Below are 21562 nucleotides of genomic sequence, written 5' to 3' on the forward strand. Positions count from 1 at the left end.
GCATAGATTCAGATTCAAAACTGCTGCTTCAGAGCAACTATGTCCAAATGTTCTTTCCCATGTTTTCCTCTCCTGAGGGCTAAACCAAAGTAGAAGGATAGTTTTGTGTTGATGAGCAAGCCCTTTTGCCAGCAGAATCTGGGAAAAACAAACAAATGGCAATAGAGATTTCACTGTTTGCCTAAATCATTTTTACCTAAATGATGAAATTAGGTAAATGAAATTTACCTAAATCACAAAACATGTGACTCCTTAAAAAGAAAACAGGAAGGCCAGATTTTTCTCCATGCCTTTGCCCCGTGGTAGAAGGAAAGCTAAGTTTTGCAGAGTCTTAATGGACTTAGCCATAAACTTTCCTAAGAGCTATGTTCTATGTTCTATGAAACCTTTCAGATTGGGGAATAAGTTAGACTCCGTTAGTAAAATGGAATGAGCCCCACTTAGAAATAACATGATCATATAGCGGTCTCATCAGCAAGCTTTGTGGTTGCACTGTGGCTTCCTGGCTAAGTAAAATTTGGCAGTGGCTGTGACTAGGAAGGTTGTGGGGAGTAGGGACAAAAATGAAGGCCAACTTGTCATAAATTCAGGAATACCTGGAGGCACCATTCCCTGTGGAAAGCGGAACCTCAGCTTCTATAGGCTTTTGCATGATGTAGAATCATAAAAGGGCGTGGCCCTTTGAAATCTGGAAGTTTGTAGCTCATCCTAAGCTCTGGAAACCACAATTCCATGTGATTCTCGGAGAAAGTAGGTAAAGGTGGGAGGCAAACATTAATCAGTGCAGTTTAAAGTAAACTTTCCCTCGAGAAATCTTAAAAACAGATTATTCCTTCTTTATTTGGAAAACCTTTCTAAACCTTCACATCAAAGTGAAGACCTTGAGTCTTCACCAAAAGACTCAAACTGGACAGACAATGAGAGTCACCGTAAGTGTTCATGACCCCTCTACCTGTATGTAACAAAGTCTGTGAGCTATAGGCACCTAAGACAACACTGCTCGGCACAAAACCAAGGAATCATTAGACTTTCAACCACCCTGGAATGTGTTAGTTTATTTATGATAACACAGGGGCAGGATATGCTTAGTTGATAGGTACATTAACGTTAGAAATCTGCTTTCCCAGTGTGCGTAGCCCTGAACCTTGTTTCTTTCTGTCTATTAAAAGTGTCCTTGATTTGAATGCATTTGAGAGGCAGAATAAAGCTGAAGGCCTGGGGATGGTGACTGAAGAAGGAACACGTAAGTAACTAATGAATATGAAGGCCATTCTCTTCCTGATTAAAATATATATATATTTTTTCCATACAGAGTTTCGCTCTTGTTGCTCAGGCTGGACTGCAGTGGCGCGATCTCACCTCACTGCAACCTCTGTCTCCTGGGTTCAAGCACTTCTCCTGCCTCATCCTCCCGAGTAGATGGGATTACAGGCTCCCACCACCACAGCCAGCTAATTTTGTGTATTTTTAGTAGAGGCAGCATTTCATCATGTTGGCCAGGCTGGTCTTGAACTCCTGACCTCAGGTGATCCACCCCACCTTGGCCTCCCATAGTGCTGGAATTACAGGCGTGAGCCACTGCACCTGGCCATTTAAAATCTTAATTACCTATTTCTGGTCAGAGCTCATGTCTTTGCTTAGTATGCAAGGACTTGCTGTGTTTCAGAAAAATGCTTCCATCAGTAGCTTTAATAAAGCTATCATCTAGGATGGATGTATTCACATAGCCAGTTTTAACTAAAGACAGTTTATCATGATGTTTACAGTTTTCTTACTTTCTACTCTTCTGTTTTTCTCTCATTACCAGTCATTGTTCGTGAACGTGGTAAGTTTCAGTTTCTGGCCTGAGTTCTTACCGTGTGTGAATCCTAGGAGATCTCATTTAATTGCCTCAGCACAGAAACATTTTAGGCTTGGTGGTTGCATGTTGAGTTGAACTCAGCAGTTTGGTGCTTAATTAAAGAAGTGTCTTCCATCTGTAAAGCATGGGTTATGGACCGTGAGCCATTTACTCTCCTTATCCAGTTGTCTTCATTACAAATGCATTTATTGGGCATTGTGCCTTGCAGCCCAGCTCAGTTTAATTGGGCTTTTCACCATTCATCCAAAGTTCCTTTTCCAAACCATTCTGACACAACTCCTTTATCATCTGTGTAGTCATTTACATTAGAAAGTATTCTCTGGTGAGAAGCCAAACCAATGCTCATCAACGTTCTGTGTTTTCAAGGTGAAAAAGTACTCCAGAATGACGAGTTCACGTGTGATCTCTTTAGATTCCTACAGTTACTTTGTGAAGGACATAACAGTGGTGAGTGGAACAGATTGATCTGCCAAGGAAACATAGCACTCAGGGGCAAAACTAGAATTCTGTTCAGTATGCCCCATTTGATGCAACTAGTTGTTAACTCAAGGACATCAGTTAATGCGTTCCTCAATAAGAAACTATGTAAATATCATGGCTAGTGATATTTAGTGCCACCAAGGCTAAGCTGCTTCCAGAATCTTCAGATAAGAAATCTAAATACCCAGCCCTTTCCATCTAGCCCCTTGGGGCTCGTTAAGTCCAGTTTCTGGTGTCCGCAGGTTGTGGGGGTGCTCAGAGCAGAGCTCTGCCCTGCAGGATCTGCCATGACCCAAACATGGTATTCTTGTAAGCCTTTTCACATAGAATGTCTTATCTGAGCTCAGCTGAGAGGGCATGCCTGGCCCCCTCGGCATGGCAGGGACAAGCTCTGACCCAGCACTGGTGCTCTCAGACTTTCAGAACTTCCTGCGGACTCAGATGGGCAACACCACCACCGTGAATGTCATCATCAGCACTGTGGACTACCTTCTGCGTCTGCAGGTGAGTGGGAGGGCCTTGGACAATGGGACCTCTCACCTTTGCTTCCAGAAGATAAACACAGTTACACAGGGTCAGGGACAGCCCAGGATACAGTCAAGCCCCTATAAGGAAGGCATTGTAACGTGTATCCACAGATGCATGGGAAGTCCGGTGCCCAAAGAGTATATTTGAAGACAGAAGTGGGAGACGTGGTTAAACACCAAATCGTCTGTTATGAAATGCTGGTTTACTTTAGTTTTGCCAGTGAAAACCAATCTGTGTTGCTATAAAACAACCAAGAGCTATAACACAACCAAGAGCTCTAAAATAACCTGTGAATGAGAACAGATTTCACTAGAAAAAAAGACTTACACGAGATGATAGGAATAGGATGAGTTTACAAGTTCGTGTTGAGAAGTCAGATGGTTTGTTTCAAGGAAGCCCAAATTATATTGAAAAAATCTACACAAACCTATTAACAAAAAGGGATTTTTTCCTCTTTGCTGATTCCTCATCCTGGTTCTGCCACTTACTGGTTTGTAACCTACAGCAATCTGTTTAATGTGCCTGTGTTCCAGTTTTTTCATCAGTAAAAGGGGTAGGACCTATGCCATAGGGTGGTAGTAAAGATTGAGAGGTTGAATACAGGCATACCTCATTTTATTGCAGTTGGTATTATTGTGCTTCACAGATGCTGTGTGTTTTACAAATCGAAGGTTTGTGGTAACCCTGCATCAAGCAAGTCTATCTGTGCCGTTTTACCAACAGATTTACTCACTTGGTGTCTCTGTCACATTTTGATGATTCTCACAATATTTCCAACTTTTCACTATTATATCTATTATGGTGATCTGTGATCAGTGATCTTCGATGTTACTATTGTAATTGTTTTGGGATGCCATGAACTATGCCCTTGTAAGACAGCAAACTTAATGTTGCATGTGTTCTGACCATTCCACCAACTGTTCCTCCATCTCCCTCCTTCTCCTCAGGCCTTCCTATTCCCTGAGACATAACAATATTGAAGTTTGGTCAGTTAATTTCCCTACAGTGGCCTCCAAGTGTTCAAGTGAAAGGAAGAGTCACACATCTCCCACTTTAAATCAAAAGCTGGAAATGATTAAGCTGAGTAAGGAAGGCATGTTGAAAGCTAAGACAGGCCAAAGGCTAGGCCCCTTGCACTAAACAGCCAAGCTATGCAAAGAAAAAGTTATTAAAGGACATTAAAAGGGCTGCCTCAGTGAGCATATGAATGATAAGAAAGCAAAACACCCTCATTACTGAAATGGGGACAGTGCGAGTGGTCTGGATAAAAGGTCAAACCAGCCACAACATTCTCGTAAGCCACAATCTAATCTAGAGCAGGGCTCTAACTCTCTTCAATTCTATGAAGGCTGAGAGAGGTGAGGAAGCTGCCAAAGAACGGTTTGAAGCTAGCAGAGTTTGGTTCATGAGGTTTAGGGAAAGAAGTCATCTCCAAAACAAAAGTGTAAGGTAAAGCAGCAAGTGCAGATATAGAAGCTGCAGCAAGTTACCCAGAAGATCTATCTAGGATAACTGATGAAGGTGGTCACACTAAACAACAGATTTCCCGTGTACATGAAACAGCCTTCTCCTAGAAGAGAGATACCATCTAGGACTTTCATAGTTAGAGAGGACAAGCCAATACCTCACTTCAGAGCTTCAAAGGACAGGCTGACTTTCTTATTAGGGGCAGCCCAGCTGGTAGCTTTAAGTTGAAGCCACTGCTCGTTTACCATTCCAAAAATCCTAGGGCCCTTAAGAATTATGGTAAATCTACTCTGCCCGTGCTCTATGTATGGAAAAACAAAGCTTGGATTGTCATCTGTTTACAGCATGATTTACTATTTTAAGCCCACTGTTGACACCAACTGCTCAGAAAAAAAAAAAAGATTCCTTTCAAAATATTACTGTTGTTGACTATGCACCTGGTTCCAAGAGCTCTGATGGAGATATACAAGGAAATGAATCTTTTTTTCATGCCTGCTAATACAACATTTATTCTGCAGCCCATGGATCAAGGAGTAATTTTGACTTGCAAGTCTTATTTTTTAAGAAATGCATTTCGTAAGGCTACAGCTGCTACAGATAGTGATTCCTCTGATGGATCTGGGCACGGTAAGTTGAAAACCTTCTGGAAAGGATTCAACATTGTAGATGTCATTAAAAAACATTGTGGGCCAGGCCCAGTGGCTCGCATCTGTAATCCTAGGACTTTGGGAGGCCAAGGCAGGAGGATCACAAGGTCAGGAGATCGAGACCATCCTGGCTAACACGGTGAAACCCCATCTCTACTAAAAATACAAAAAAAAAAAATTAGCCGGGCATGGTGGCGGGTGCCTGCAGTCCCAGCTACTCGGGAGGCTGAGGCAGGAGAATGGCGTGAACCCGGGAGGCAGAGCTTGCAGTGAGCCAGATTGCGCCGCTGCACTCCAGCCTGGGCAACAGAGCGAGACTCTGTCTCAAAAAAAAAAAAAATTTTTTTTTGATTCATGGGAGAAGGTCAAATATCAACATTAACAGGACTTGAGGAAGTTGATTGCAACCCTTGTGGGTGATTTGGAGGGGTTCGAGACTTCAGTGGAGGAAATAAATGCAGACGTGTTGGAAATAGCAAGAGAACTAGAATTAGTAGTGGAGCCTGAAGAACATGAACCTGAATTGCTGCAACTCATGATCAAACTTTGACAAACGAAGAGTTTCCTCTCATGGATGAGCAAAGAAAGTGGTTTCTTGAGATGGAATCTTCCTGGTGAAGACGCTCTAAACATTGTTGAAATGCCAAAAAGGGATTTAAAATTGTAAACTTAGTTGATAAAGGAGTGGCAAGGTTTGAGAAGACTGACTCCAATTTTGAAAGAAGTTCTGTGGGTAAAATGCTATCAAGCAGTACATGCGTCTTTCATGAAAGGAAGTCAGTTGATGCAGTTAACACTGTCTTATTTCAAGAAATTGCCACAGCCACCTCAACCTTCAGCAGCCACCACCCTGTTTAGTCAGTAGCCATCAACATCAAGGCAAGACCTGTCACCAGCAAAAAGATGGTGGAACTTACAACTTGCTGAGAGCTCAGGTGATTGTTAGCACTTTTTAGCAATAAAGTATTTTTTAATGATGGCACGTACATTGTTTTTTAAAGACATAATGCTATTGCACACTTAATAGACTACAGCATATTGTAAACATAACTTTGATGTACGCTGAGAAATCAACATTTTGTATGACTCACTTTATTGTAATGTTCACTTTACTGTAGTTTATCTGTAATCAAACTCAGATTATCTCTGAATCTCTACATGCCTGTATATGTAATGTACTCAGAACAACGTCTGGCACTTACAATATTAGCTATTATGTTGTTGCTGTTACTATGATTATTTGGATAATTACCATTATCTTCACATATTTCACATTGAGTAAATTATCCTATTTCATAGTCTCCAAGTTCCAGCTGAAGGCAGTCCTCACTCCTATCTATTCTTTCCTCTGCAGGGATATTTGTGCGTGAAAGATCCTAGAGACCTGGTATCTCTGCACTTCTTCACAGGGTCCCTGGCTCCTGTCAGAGCAAAGAGGTCATAGAGATGCAGGATTCTCATGTACCCTTCCCAAACACCGAGTTTAGCTTCACTGACTGAAGTCTGAGAAATACTAAGCTCTACTCATTTGTTTTTAGGAATCAATCAGTGATTTCTACTGGTATTATTCAGGGAAGGACATCATTGATGAATCTGGACAGCACAATTTTTCGAAAGCTCTGGCAGTCACCAAGCAGATTTTCAATTCTCTTACAGAATACATCCAGGTATGTGCTACAGAGTGCATGGTTGAAAACAAAGAGAACATTGTTGATATGCCTGTATTCTATATTCCCTACAGAATATTTGATTGTACACAGTGCACTATCCATCCAGCCCTAATGCTGACAATTTTTATTTTCTCTAAATAGGAAGCAATAGTACCTGCATTCCACAAGCAGCTATAGTTTGGGGTCCCCCCACTGGACCTGTTTATAATGTTCACACTTTATTTGCATTTATCTAGTTACATTTTGCTTTCCCTCTTAAACTAAAAATTTTTCATGGAAAGAAAATGTCTTACTCAAAACTCTTTATATCTAGAAAAATGTCTGGCATATATCTGTTCAGTAAGCATGGAGAGTGGAGTGGAGAAATGATTCATAGAATGAAGGAATTAAGGGATAAATGATGTTCTCTTGATAGAGATTAAAAACAGGATCCATGAGATCCTACTGATTTGTCAGAAATTAACTCTGGAAGAAGTAACTTCAGAAGCGCACAAACTACATGCAGTGGCAGTCAAACCCGCAAGTGTATTTCATGTTAACTGTCTAGATCTTGCTGCAGTCTTTCTCTATTCATAGTATTTTCTATTCATTGTCTATGGTGGTCTAGCTACTTTAGAAAAGGAACAGAGGATATATTCAGGCATAATTTGCTATAAAATTAGTAGGCGTATCATTACCGTCGGTGATACAAGATTTTTTTTAAAGCAAAAGTAATACTTCATCTTCAGATTACCATAATCAGGAGACTCATGAATAGGGCTTTTATTCATTCATTCATCAAAACGCTCAGTTTGTACTCTGCACTGTGGTTCATGAAAAGCAGCACAGTATATTGCCTCTACCCGTAAAGAGCTTACAATGCAATTGAGAAAATACATATGCACAAGGAAAATTATTCAATGTAAGATGATCATACAGCCAGATGCGGTGGCTCATGCCTGTAATCCTGGCACTTTGGGAGGCTGAGGCGGGTGGATTGTCTGAGCTCAGGAGTTCGAGACCAACCTGGGCAATATGGTGCAATCCCGTCTCTACTAAAATACAAAATATTAGCCAGGCATGGTGTCATGCGCGTGTAGTACCCACTACTCGGGAGCCTGAGGCAGGAGAATCACTTGAACCCGGGAGGCAGAGCTTGCTGTGAGCTGAGATCGTGCCGCTGCACTCCAACCTGGGCGACAGAGCGAGACTCAGTCTCAAAAAAAAAAAGAAAAAAAAAAGAAAAGAAAAAATCATACCTGATTTAAAATAATCATATATACTGTGCTTAATTAAGAACCACATATGTGGCCAGGCACGGTGGCTCACGCAAGTAATCCCAACTCTTTGGGAGGCCAAGGTGGGCAGATCACCTGAGGTCAGGAGTTCAAGACTAGCCTGGCCAACATGGCGAAACCCCGTCTCTACTAAAAAATACAAAAATTAGCTGGGCATGGTGGTGGGTGCCTGTAATCCCAGCTACTCAGGAGGCTGAGGCAGGGAGAATTGCTTGAACCTGGGAGGCCGAGGTTTCAGTGAGCCGAGATTGCGCCATTGCACTCCAGCATGGGTGACAGAGCGAGACTCTGTCTCAAAAAAAAAAAACCAAAAAACCCACATAGGTATGAGTTCAGAGGAAAGCAAGCCCCTTAAGAGCCAAAGGGGCCAGGTGCAGTGGCTCACTGGGGCCTGTAATCCCAGCACTTTGGGAGGTCAAGGTTGGTGGATCACCTGAGGTCAGAAGTTTGAGACCAGCCTGGCTAACATGGTGAAACCCCATCTCTACTAAAAATACAAATTAGCTGGGTATGGTAGCAGGTGCCTGTAATCCCAGCTACTCAAGAGGCTAAGGCAGGAGAATCACTTGAACCCAGGAGGCAGGGGTTGCAGTGAGCTGAGATCGCACCTTTGCACTCCAGCCTGGGCGACAAAACTCTGTCTGAAAAAAAAAAAAAAAAAAAGAGCCAAAGGGCTCCGAGTCTCCATAGGACCACGTAGGCTATGGATAGATGAAGAGGAGGAAGTACATTCTGTGTCAGTGATTTGGAAAAGTTAGAGATAGGATTATGCGTGGCTTTATAAGAAGTAATGTAGGCAATTATATCCATCTTGCTGAGACAGAAGACATAGGTGAGGAAAGAAGTGGACAATGTTTTTTACCTTTTCCTGTACACCTTCATTTCTTTCCCAAAGAACTTTTTATATTCCAAGAGTCCAAGAGTTTTTAGTGACTTTTTTTTGTTTTTACTGGTAATATGACTGAGCCAAAATTTGTTCTGTGAAAAATATTAAATTCTCATCAAATAAAGATCCATGTGATGAGCCAACTGGCACAGTCAGATCATATTTGCTCATTAAAAGAAACACAAAACTAAGACTTTCAACTTGAAAGGGAGGATTTTGAGGGGAGATATATCCTTGTCACTCAAGCGTTATAAGGACATGAAGTGATAAACCTAAAAACAAGTTACTGATCTGAAGTTTCACAAAATGCAGTGTACCTAAGGAGATCATTGAATATATTTGATAAGCATCTGATTTGACCTCTGCAAAATCCATCCTTATCTTCAGAACTTCCCATGGAGCACGAACCCAAAAGTAAAGGAGAAGCTCATTTTTGGTGAATGTGTTTCTTTCAGAAACCAGCTTTGTTACAGAAAGAATCTAATGGTTTCTGGGGATCAGACACTGAATGTACATAAACAGTGATTTTTAACAAACTTACGTGATTTGGGAATACAGGCAGTATTTCTCCTCACCTTTTAAACCTTGGGAATCCTGCCAAGACTTTTCTAGAAATTAGGGTAATATATGTGTTCCTTTTAGAACTTTCTTATTGAGTAATTTGGAGATTGGTTAAAGGGTAGAAAAAAATAGACTGTAAAGAAAAGATAGGAAATGTTGGCTCAATAATGATCTTTAAAAAGAGTGAGATTATTGACCGTGCACTGTGGCTCATGCCTGTACTCCCAGCACTTTGAGAGGCTAAGGCGGGTGGATCACTTGAGGCCAGGAGTTTGAGACCAACCTGGCCAACATGACAAAACCCTGTCTCTACTAAAAATATAAAAAAATCAGCCAGGCGTGGTGGCACATGCCCGTAATCTCAGCTACTTGGGAGGCTGAGTCACAAGAATCATTTGAACCCAGTGAGCAGAGGTTGCAGTAAGCCGAGATCATGCCACTGCACTCCAGCATGGGTGACAGAGCGAAACTCTTGTCTTAAACACACACACACACACACACACACACACACACACACACACACACACACACAGAGTGAGATTATTAACATGGAAAATGCAAACTAAGTTATTCCTCTACATTTGGCTTTCAGAAAAGTTTGTCAGAGATGCTATTATATCTGAAGTTTAGGTTAATAAGAAAATCCTAGATGTGGTTGAATGCTAAGATTATTACACAGATTTCTTTTCTTTTTTTTATTTTTTTATTTATTTGGTTTTTAACTTAATTAGATAGCTGTGTGGTTATCAGCATGTGTAACTTTGCCTGGAAACAGTAGGTAGATGAGGGCCTGGTTTTCACACTGTGCTTCGCAGCACCCTTGATTTCCTCCAAAGGCCTCTGAGGCCAAGGTGAGGGTGGGGAGTGTGCCCTTCAGCCCTGTGTCAACCACAGCATTTCACTGTTTTAAATATTGTTCTCCAGTGTAAGCTTTTAAGAACTCATTCTGAGGCTAAAAGAAAGTATCTGAAAATCACCGGACTGTGAAATCCCTAGTGGTTTTTCCTAGATATGGTATCCTATAATCAGGAAAAGAAAAAAGTAATAATCCCGGGAAAATACTGAGCTATGAAATATTTGACTTTTGGAAAGTCTATCTGCTCATATAAGTAGGTGTCAGATGCCCTTACTAGACAGGTTTCAGAGCAACTCGTGATGTTTAAGTGACATAAGAATGTCCTCTTCTCCACAGGGCCCTTGCATTGGCAATCAACAGAGCCTGGCTCACAGCAGGCTGTGGGACGCAGTGGTTGGCTTCCTCCATGTCTTTGCTAATATGCAGATGAAACTCTCTCAGGTACTGTGGCCCATTCCCTGCACGTGTCATTGTTGTGAAATGCTAAGTCAGTCCTCACTCCTTGGTGTTCCCATTGTGATGTGGCTGCTTGATCAAAGGCTGGACAAGCCATGCATATCAGGTCTCAGTTTTTTAAACTGAAGGCCAAAATGGGAGACGGAAAAGAATGCCTCCTGCCTCCGGGGCAGGGGTTGCGGGAGTGGGGGGTCCCAGACAGGCTTTTGCATGAACGCAGCTTCCTTCTTTGTGTCTCACCAACCTACCCTTTTTATTATTGCCTCAACATTTGCTTTCTATGGTGCTAATCCTTTCTGCTTCCTTGTCACCATTTTGTCAACTTACAAACACTCTACCAGCCCCATCTGATTTGTCCCATGTTGCATGTCTCGGTAATCCACATCCCTCTTCTCTCTCACCTCTGCTTCTTCCTCCCTCCCTCCCTGTCTCTGCCTCCCCTCCTCACTCCCCATCTCTCTGGCAAGATGAATCAGAACCGCTCAGAGCATTTATTATGAACAAATAAATGTAGCATATGTAGCAGTTTATTGCCTCTCTCCATGGCAACACATGAGGGAGACCTTCAGGAGGTATTTGAGGCTGATTAGAGTAATATTTGCAGCTTTAACTTAAATCATGTGTATCTAAAATTTTCAAGGCTGTCACATCTGCCTCCTCTCTTCTGGAATGTGCTACTTAACCTTTCATTTTTCCCCTTTTGACTCTGGCCTTATGGGAGGAGAGAGTTCCTGGGAGGGCTGCAATTTGACAGTAAGATGTCCGTTCCTATGTCAGCTGGGCAGTGTGGTGTAGTCTCGAGACGAGAGCCCTGGCCCTGCCACCTCCTCACCAGTGACTTTTGGAAAGCCACTTTCCCTTTCTGGTTTTGGTTTCATCATCTCTGAAATATCCAAAGTTAGAATAGGTGATCTCTGAGGTCTCTTCACAGCTCTGATATCCTACACTTCTGTGATATTTTGTATATAGCTGTGATACACACCATAGGTGATGAAGATTCCTCTGAAAGTTGAAGGGCTAGGCAAAGAGCTATGGTTGGGTTTTTGGTTTTTGGTTTCTTTTTTTTTTTTCCTTTTTTCTTTTCTTTTCTTTTGTTTTTTTTAATTATTATTTCTTTTCTTTCCTTTTTTTTTTGTGAGGGGGGGTCTGTAAAAGGTATGTGACTCGGAATACCTTTTTAATCGAATCCCCAGATTGCCCACCTCAGATCTTCCAAGAAGTGTTTCCTACTGTGACATAGGGTATAAAGCACGGAGGTAGCTTAGCGATGCTCTTCCTGCATTGCTGAAATTAAAACCAAACAGACTGGTATCAAAACCATCCAGAGGAATAGCCTCCATTTTATTCCATTTAAAGGGACAAGTGGCACCCAGATCACCACCAACTAGAATTAGGAGACTCTAAATTAATCCAGAAAGAAAGGAGAACCCACCTGGTGATTATAACCTTGATACCTTTACCAGATGTCCAGTGTTCCCATGAAGCTCACTGGTAATTCTCCAGTGTAGATAATGACAACGTAAACTACTAGAGATACCTGAAGGCTCTTTGGTGCATTGGGTTGTTCAGTCGTTTTGGACAACACTTGGTATATCTGCCACATTGTACTAATAAAAGGAAAAATGTAAAGGAGCTTTGTTGGATGAGTCCTGCTACAGTGAGTCTCCCGGTGCTGCAAACAGTGGACGATAAGGCATCCTCATTCAGAATGAGAAGGAAGCTCTTTCCCGACACTGATGCAGCCTGCACCTAACCTTTCCAGAGCAGGCTCTTCTCGCTCACTGCCCTGTACTTTACTGAGGGATCAGATAGCTCAGGGGTATCTCCTGTTTCTGTTCTAGGATTCCAGTCAGATCGAGCTGCTGAAGGAACTCTTGGATCTCCTTCAGGACATGGTGGTGATGCTTCTGTCCCTCCTGGAAGGTTGGGCTGTTTGGTATAACTAGGCCTTCACACAACTGTAATTGGTCTGAGCACTAACCTTACTGATCATGCAGATTATCCTTCTGGCAGGTCACTGATGCCATATGTCATTGGTCAGAAAGCCAAATTTTCAGAAACGAAAAATAAAATGAGGGGCACCTGGTCTGATGGACGAAGCCTGAAATCAATTGATTTTCTATCAATAGGAAAGCCAGAATGAACTGGGGAAAACCTCCAAGCTTTGCTCTTCCCTATCCTCTCCCTCTCCCCATTGCTTTTCAACACATCTGGCTGCCAGTGTGTATGCCAGCCATCTAGTTGGGCACCCTCCTAGGTCTAAGGGGATCAAAGGGACACCGTGTATCCCTATGTGTCCCTGATAATCTAATAATGAAACCACTTCCCAGGCCCCAGGCCATGTTAAAGGCAGTGGTGTGGCCACCTCCTTCTTCCCTTTGTTTCTTTCCCCCTTGGCTCGTAGTGGTGTAGTCTTTATGGCTTGCTGCTCCCTCCTACATCATCACGGTCAGAGAAGAGCTGACTAATTTGGCACAAAAGCCTTCTAAAAATAGCTACCTGACAAGTGACATGATAGCTTGGGTTTATTTATATATTTGTATGTCTTTTTGAACCTGCCTCACAGGGAATGTGGTAAATGGCACCATTGGCAAGCAGATGGTTGACACACTGGTAGAATCATCTACCAATGTAGAAATGATCTTGAAATTCTTTGACATGTTCTTGAAACTTAAAGACTTAACCAGCTCAGACACCTTCAAAGAATATGACCCAGATGGTAAAGGAATTATCTCCAAAAAAGAATTCCAGAAGGCCATGGAAGGGCAAAAACAGTACACGCAGTCAGAGATTGACTTTCTCCTGTCGTGTGCAGAAGCTGATGAGAATGACATGTTTAATTACGTTGATTTTGTAGACCGGTTCCATGAGCCAGCCAAGGACATAGGGTTTAATGTGGCTGTGTTATTGACAAATCTTTCTGAACACATGCCAAACGATTCCCGCCTGAAGTGTCTGTTGGACCCAGCAGAAAGTGTGCTAAATTACTTCGAACCCTACCTAGGACGCATCGAGATCATGGGTGGGGCCAAGAAGATTGAGCGTGTTTATTTTGAGATCAGTGAATCCAGTCGCACTCAGTGGGAGAAGCCCCAGGTGAAGGAATCTAAGCGACAGTTCATTTTTGATGTTGTCAATGAAGGTGGGGAGCAGGAAAAGATGGAGCTGTTTGTGAACTTCTGTGAGGACACCATCTTTGAAATGCAGTTAGCATCTCAGATCTCTGAATCCGATTCAGCTGACAGGCCAGAAGAGGAGGAGGAAGATGAAGATTCTTCTTACGTGTTAGAAATTGCGGGTGAAGAGGAAGAAGACGGGTCTCTTGAGCCGGCCTCTGCATTTGCTATGGCCTGTGCCTCTGTGAAGAGGAATGTCACCGACTTCCTGAAGAGAGCAACCCTGAAGAACCTCAGGAAGCAGTACAGGAACGTGAAAAAGATGACTGCGAAGGAGCTGGTGAAGGTGCTCTTCTCCTTTTTCTGGATGCTGTTCGTGGGGCTATTCCAGTTGCTCTTCACCATCCTGGGAGGAATCTTTCAGATCCTCTGGAGCACAGTGTTTGGAGGGGGCCTGGTAGAAGGGGCAAAGAACATCAGAGTGACCAAGATCCTGGGTGACATGCCTGACCCAACCCAATTTGGTATCCATGATGACACTATGGAGGCTGAGAGGGCAGAGGTGATGGAGCCAGGTATCACCACTGAACTAGTACACTTCATAAAGGGGGAGAAGGGAGATACAGATATCATGTCAGACCTCTTTGGACTCCACCCAAAGAAAGAGGGCAGCTTAAAGCATGGGCCTGAAGTGGGTTTGGGTGACCTCTCAGAAATTATTGGCAAGGATGAACCCCCTACATTAGAGAGTACTGTACAGAAGAAGAGGAAAGCTCAGGTAAGTGTCATTTGTTTCTTTCATCTTCCTTTATCCCCAGAATAAGACTTGCCACCGTATCTTGTAATCAGTACTGACACCATTTCCCTAGGAGCCAACACTCTATGTTAGACAGTGGCTCTGGTGTGATTATGCTGATCTTATAATTCCACCTCTGACATGTCTGCAGAAATCAAGACTTAGATGGTTATCTCAGTGCCTAGTCATTGGTTGGTCGTCTAGTTTATATTGTAGAATTCAAACATGATGGCCTGTGACACTTTGCCTCAGACTTTTATTAGAAGGTTAGTTCTCATGCTGTGCAGATGCATTCAGTGAACTGAAAGCACAGGAAACGAAGAATAACATAAAAGGAGACCTTCCTTCTGAGTCCGTGCTTTCTCAGTGTCATAAAAGGTCAGAATGATCCTTATGATTTGGCCTCTCTATGAGTTTGATCATGCTTGGGACATTTTTATCCTTGTGATACACTCACTGTTCAGTTAGTACTTCATGTCAGTCAACAAGATTAAGTGAACAAGATAGCAGGAATTCAGAGCCCCTTGACCATGGAAGGTTCTGGGTGCTCCCCTCTCTTGTAGTATCCAATTCACAGTGTCATTCTAGCATCAAAGAGAGTAGAGAAGTGTGAAAAGATCCAAGCCCAAAAACATTCATTCATTCATTCCATTATTATTTATTGAAAAGTTAATGTGCTTTGTCACTGTTTTAGGCTCTGGGAATATGGTGCTGAATAAGAAACACACTGTCCCTACAGCTTAGTGGAGAATAAAGGCATTGGACAAGTCAAGACAAGTATAAAGAATGCTAGGAAGGAGAAATGTCAGGTACTATAGTTCTCTGTAGGAGAGAACGCTGGTTCGAAGATTCAGGGAAGAAAACATCAGAATCAGCATTCCCACAATATTCTGTTTTGCTCCCTGATGTAGCCCCAAAACCTAGAATACAGTTTGATACATAATAGGGTCCCATTCCAGGACTGCTATGTGCCAGCCTGTGTTCTAGGATACAGGAATACATAGGTTCAAAGCAGAAAACAACATTTTTGCTTTCATGGATCTTAACTTCTAGTGGGAGAAGACAACAAATAAGATAATTATCATTTGTGCTGCGTGTTAGAACACATGAACATGCAGTGAGTTACAGAGTGAATGTAGGCCCAACAGAAATAGGTAGAGGAGGCTTCTGAAAAGGTGTCGTCTGAGTCAAGTCCTGACGAGCAGCAGGCACGTGAAAAGCTGGGGCAGGCATACTCCAGGCAGAGGATATGGCTAAGTATCCTTTGGAATTACGCCTGGAACGATCGGGAATGTTCCAGGAAGTCTGCGTGTTTGGGTGTGGGACACGAGTCAAATGGTACAAGATGGGGATGAAGAGAAACACCAGGATCATGCAAGACGCATAGGCTGTGTTGAGGAGCTTGAATTTTACTCTAACTGCAGTGGTCCTCAGCCAGAGGGACTGGGATACTGGCAAGAGGATTAAAGACAAGGCAAGAAGAAGCCTGTCAGATGGAGGCAGGCTGATCAAACTTGGTTTGATCTGTGTCCCATCTCTTTCTGACCCTGTGGAGCAGTAGAACCACTGCCTTGAGGCTCTTACAATGTCCTAACACAAGTTTCCTCTTTGAATTGAGTAAGTTATAGAAGGGAGGTTGAGTTTTCAAGTTTCAAATCTTTGTCTTGGCATCTCTTCAGAGTCACTTGATATATATAGCAGGACACTTATGTTCAGTGATCCTGAGAGAAGCAGAAACATGAAAAGCCATTGAAATTTGTGACCAAGAAGCAAATGGCCAAGAAAATGTCTCATCATCATGACCTCGCTTCTTTGAGGAAAGCTTGACTAATTGTTATTTTTGTCTAGGCAGCAGAAATGAAAGCAGCAAATGAAGCAGAAGGAAAAGTAGAATCCGAGAAGGCAGAGTAAGTTCTTGGTAGCATCAACTACTCTCATTGCTATGGTAGATAGTTCTTAGGCCAGGCAGAGTGGCTCGCACCTGTAATCCCAGCACTTTGAGAGGCTGAGGCTGGAGGATCACTTGAACCCAGGACTTCGAGACCATCCTGGGCAACATAATGAGACCCCATCTCTACAAAAAATACAAAAATTGCTGGGCATGGTGGTGTGCACCTGTAGTCACAGCTACTTGGGAGGCTGAGGTGGGAGGATTGCTTGAGCCCAGGAGGTCGAGGCTGCAGTGAGCCAAGATAACACCACTGCACTCCAAGCTGGGCAGCAGAGCAAGACCCTGTCTCAAAAACAAAAAAGAAAAAAAGAAAATAAAGATAGTTATTGATAGCATCTGATACTCTGTTGCTATAGTAAATAGAAAACTTGATTTCTGTCAATGCAAGCAATTATTCTGCAAGCCCTGGGTATATTTCCTTTTACCCTAGCTATATAATAAATACCTTATATTTATCATGCTAAGTTTATAATCCCACTAGCAGATCAGAGTTTCACTATCTGGCCAGATGACTTTGCAACTTCATATATTGATGACAGTGATATCTAATATTAAATACCTATTATGTGTCAGGCCTTTGCTCAGGTCTTTTATACAATATCTTATTAAATCTTGCCAGAAGTGTGGAAGAGTAGGTACTATTGCTTAGAAAATAAAGGGTAACTTCAGAAGGGGAAAAAAATTGTTAAGTCTAATTTCAGAAGAAGAGTACAAACTTGTATATAGCTGATGTTCACCAAGATCATGGCTCATCCTCATTGAATATAAATTCAATGTCCAGCCACTGTGGATTGATAAAGACCTGAAGTTTCCACCTTCAAGGAATGATTCTACCTCCTGGCCCTCTCAATCCAGATTTCTCTTTAATCTAGTCTCCCTTTTTGGGCCAGACCACCCTCCCGTCTGCCCTGCTGAGTGGGTTTCCCATTTCTGCAGCATGGAAGATGGAGAGAAGGAAGACAAAGACAAAGAAGAGGAGCAAGCTGAGTACCTGTGGACAGAAGTGACAAAAAAGAAGAAGCGGCGGTGTGGTCAGAAGGTTGAGAAGCCGGAAGCTTTCACAGCCAATTTCTTTAAAGGGCTGGAAATCTATCAGACCAAGTTACTGGTAAGCGTTCCAACCTTGGCCCTGTTCATGGTGCAGGGATTGGCCCAGGCAGATGGCAGAGAGGTGCCGCTGATTTGTTTCACTGTTTGGTCAGTTACACTTCCTCCCCTTTCTCATTCCTAAACTTTCTTCTTCCCATGTGTCTACCTGTTCCTTTTCTGTTGGAGGAAAAGAAAAGGGGGAGAGCCTGGAAAGAACCACAGTCCTCCAGCAGCTCTGCTATCAGCAGGGTGTCCTCTCTCACCTGTTTCCTTACCAGGAGAGCAGGAACACCTCTTTCTACCCAGAACTTTATGTGTATTATGTGGGGACTTAACCAATCCTGGTCCAAAAGTTCAGAAGTGTTTTGATCACGTGGGAATCAGAAAGAATGTCCCTCTTATGTTAGTTTCCCACACTAGTCCTCCAAACCTTGATTGTTCTATATGCAATCAAAGCTTAGAACAGCCTGTAATATTCTTTCTCTGATACATTGCCCTCTGAGGTACAGTGGCTGAAGGCCAGGACCACACCTTCCCTAGCACCATTAGTGAGGGCTCCCCACAGAGAGATTGGGAACGTTACCCAGGCAGCTTCCACTCCAGTCTGTGGATGCTGATTTTTCTGGGGAAGATGGCAGCAAGAATGGGAATGCTGTTCCCAACAAGGGAGAAGAAGAGGCTCCTGGAACTGTAACTTGGAAAGGAACGAGGACTGAGGCCACAGAATGGCTACATCCAGGTTGGGAGTTGCCAGGGTCTTCTGCGAGCCTAGACCACTTACAGTTTCCTAATAGACAGCTTGCTGCGTGGAGTGATCACGAAAACGCAGTCACACAGCACTTCAAGGCAAGGCTCGAGTCCTCTGCTGGTGGCGTGTTTAGGCCTTTGGCTCCCTGAGCAATAAAGCCAGAGCAGGATTCTTTATACCAATTCTAAGCAATTTTTTTTTAAATCAACATTTTGGTTCCATGTTCATGACACGACACAGTCATGCCATGGCTGTGTTAAGAATGCCAGGGTTGGCCGGGCACGGTGGCTCACGCCTGTAATCCCAGCATTTTGGGAGGCCGAGATGGGTGGATCACGAGGTCAGGAGATCGAGACCATCCTGGCTAACATGGTGAAACCCCGTCTCTAGTAAAAATACAAAAAAATTAGCCGGGCGTGTTGGCGGGCGCCTGTAGTCCCAGCTACTCGGGAGGCTGAGACAGGAGAATGGCATGAACCCGGGAGGTGGAGCTTGCAGTGAGCCGAGATTGCGCCACTGCACTCCAGCCTGGGGGACAGAGCGAGACTCCATCTCAAAAAAAAAAGAAAGAAAAGAATGCCAGGGTTGCCCTAGAAGAGTGGTCATCAAAGAGTAGGACGAGTCAAGTGTGAACTTCTAACCAGAACTGACCTTCTGTGTGAAAGTAGGAAGTTCTCTTTTCCTTCCAAAGCTCTTCTACTTCTGCCTGTCCTTTTCTTTGCAGCATTACCTGGCCAGGAATTTCTACAACCTGAGGTTCCTTGCTCTGTTTGTAGCCTTCGCTATCAACTTCATCCTGCTTTTTTATAAGGTGATACTTCATTCAGGGGTTATTTGCTAAATATGCGTATACTAAGTATACTATGTGTAGAAAAAGAATCATGACAGAATTTGTGCTCTTAATTGTAGCAAACATTCTAATAGGTAGCAAATTTCTAAGACATTGGCTTCTAAAAGGAATACAATTTCTAGTAGTGGAGAGACTACTGACAAGAGAGCCAGTGAGGGGACTATTTCAATAGTTCATGCTTATTTTAGTCGTTGCTTAATTTAGTCTTCAAATACTTGCTGAGCATCTACCATGAGCTAGACCCTATATTAGGAACAACAAGGTATTTCAAAATGAGTAATAAATAAAATTCTTTCTTCAAGGAATAAGGTAACCAAGAGCCATTATAGCTGGCCTATTTGTTAGAAGCGTTATAAAGGAAAAATTAACAGGATGTGGAAAGAGAGGGGACTGCTCAAGTTAAATGATGGTTTTGAACATTGGCAAGTGGGTCTTGCATGCTGTAGGCATGTAATAATTGTTAGTGCAGTGAATTAATGAAGGGTCCTGAATTCTCGACATAGTCTTTAACTGGTTTTTCTATCTCTTGCCTATCTCCCTTTCTACTTAAAACCACCAATCTAATTTGTATGAAACATTGTTTTATCCACCTCAACTTTCCACTCGACAAACTAATGACCTTCTGTTGCCCATAAAAGAAAAATGGAAGTCTATAGCCAAGAGAGGCAAAGCTTGGTTTTAAACACATTGTGGTTGAGGTGACTTCAGACAGCCATCCAAGAAGAGAAAGCCAGCAAGCAGCTGGAGCTACAGGACAAAGCCTCAAAGTTGTAGATTTGAGAGTCATCTGTATAAGAATAGCGGCTGAAGCCATGAATGTAAATGGCATCTCAGAAAGAATGGAAAATACTGAGTCTCTGGCTAGGTGGCAGTGGTGGGTGGGGGAGCAGGCACACACATCCTTCATGCTTGTGTGTGTGTCTTTGCCTCCTCTCAGGCCACAGCATGATCAGAGATTCCCTTCTGTGGCATAAGGATTATAAGCATATGTAGTAAAAGTTGCCTAATTTTAATTTTTTTGCTTTCTTTTCAAGAGATAGGTTTTGTCTCCTTTTTAAAAGTTTGTTTGCAATTATTAGAGATACTGGGTGATTCCTAGTAATAAGTCACCTAAAAACCTCATTCATTCAGCAAGTAATGTTGAGTCACTACTATTTGTACAGCATATGCTAACAATATAAAATATGTGGGGAGAGCCCAATGGCTGAGGTTCTTTTTGATGTTTAATAAGCGAGTGTGTATTTTGAGCCAGGTCACTGAAGAGCCTTTAGAAGAAGAGACAGAGGATGTTGCAAACCTATGGAATTCCTTTAATGACGAGGAAGAGGAAGAAGCGATGGTATTCTTTGTCCTTCAGGAGAGCACCGGGTATATGGCACCAACGCTGCGGGCCCTGGCCATCATCCACACCATCATCTCTCTAGTCTGTGTGGTGGGCTACTACTGCCTGAAGGTGAGCTGTTTGCCACTCTGGATCTAATCTCACTCCTTGAGGAAGAAGTGTCCTTTTTGAGCCCAGCCAGCCCTTTGCTCGAAGACTTTGCTAGCCGTAAAGGTCTTTGTAAGGTCCGTAGAGCAGCAGCAGCACATCACTTGGGAGCTGCCTAGACCTGCAGAGTCTCAGGCCTCACCGTAGGTTTTCTTCTGTTGTTGTTGTTTTTGAGATGGGTTTCGCTCTTGTCTCGCAGGCTGGAGTGCAGTGGTGCAAGCTCGGCTCACTGCAACCTCCGCCTCCCAGGTTCAAGCAATTGTCCTGTCTCAGCCTCCCGAGTAGCTGGGATTACAGGTGCCTGCCACCATGCCCAGCTAATTTTTGTATTTTTTAGTAGAGACAGGGTTTCACTATGTTGGCCAGGCTGGTCCTGAACTCCTGACCTCAGGTAATCCATCTGCCTCGGCCTCCCACAGTGCTGGGATTACAAGCATGAGCCACTGCGCCCAGCCCCTAAGTCCTTTAACTCAGAATCTACCACTTAGCATGATCACTGGGCAATCTGTACGCACTTTCAAGTTTGAGAAGCCTTGAGCTAGGAGTCCCATTTCAGGTACCTCTTGTTGAATTTCATAGAACTAGAGTCATCAAGCTAAAGTCACATGGAGAGCTAGTCATGAGAGAATCTTCTGATCTTTGAATTGATGTCAAAATTTTTATAAAAATACCTTTTCATTAGGTGGTAACCACTCAAGATCTCAGAAGAAAGCTTACTGATGTGTTAGTTTTCAGTTATCCATTGCTGCATAACAAACCACTCTAAAACTCAGTGGTCTAAAGTGACAACTATTTATCTCTGTGATTCTGTGAGATGACTGGCACATTTGGGCA

The 21562-nt window shown here is 43.0% G+C and overlaps 1 protein-coding gene across 9 annotated transcripts in view; it reads left to right on the forward strand.

The window, feature by feature from the left end:
• Positions 1–21562, forward strand: part of RYR3 (ryanodine receptor 3) — a 563725-nt gene that overhangs the window by 522049 nt on the left and 20114 nt on the right. For 5 of the 9 annotated variants that reach the window (XM_016927886.4, XM_016927890.4, XM_016927887.4 and 2 more), the window contains 12 exons: positions 1170–1243; positions 1808–1825; positions 2228–2308; positions 2757–2845; positions 6522–6650; positions 10570–10674; positions 12531–12612; positions 13256–14583; positions 16450–16508; positions 17489–17660; positions 19114–19200; positions 20492–20692. In XM_016927886.4, coding sequence (XP_016783375.2) covers positions 1170–1243; positions 1808–1825; positions 2228–2308; positions 2757–2845; positions 6522–6650; positions 10570–10674; positions 12531–12612; positions 13256–14583; positions 16450–16508; positions 17489–17660; positions 19114–19200; positions 20492–20692 — 2425 coding nt within the window. Of the gene's footprint in view, positions 1–1169; positions 1244–1807; positions 1826–2227; positions 2309–2756; positions 2846–6521; positions 6651–10569; positions 10675–12530; positions 12613–13255; positions 14584–16449; positions 16509–17488; positions 17661–19113; positions 19201–20491; positions 20693–21562 lie in introns of those variants that run through there. The other 4 variants (XM_016927892.4, XM_016927895.4, XM_016927893.4 and 1 more) reach the window with 3 other exon arrangements.

Source organism: Pan troglodytes, chromosome 16 (assembly GCF_028858775.2).
Source record: "Pan troglodytes isolate AG18354 chromosome 16, NHGRI_mPanTro3-v2.0_pri, whole genome shotgun sequence".
Lineage (NCBI taxonomy): Eukaryota > Metazoa > Chordata > Mammalia > Primates > Hominidae > Pan > Pan troglodytes.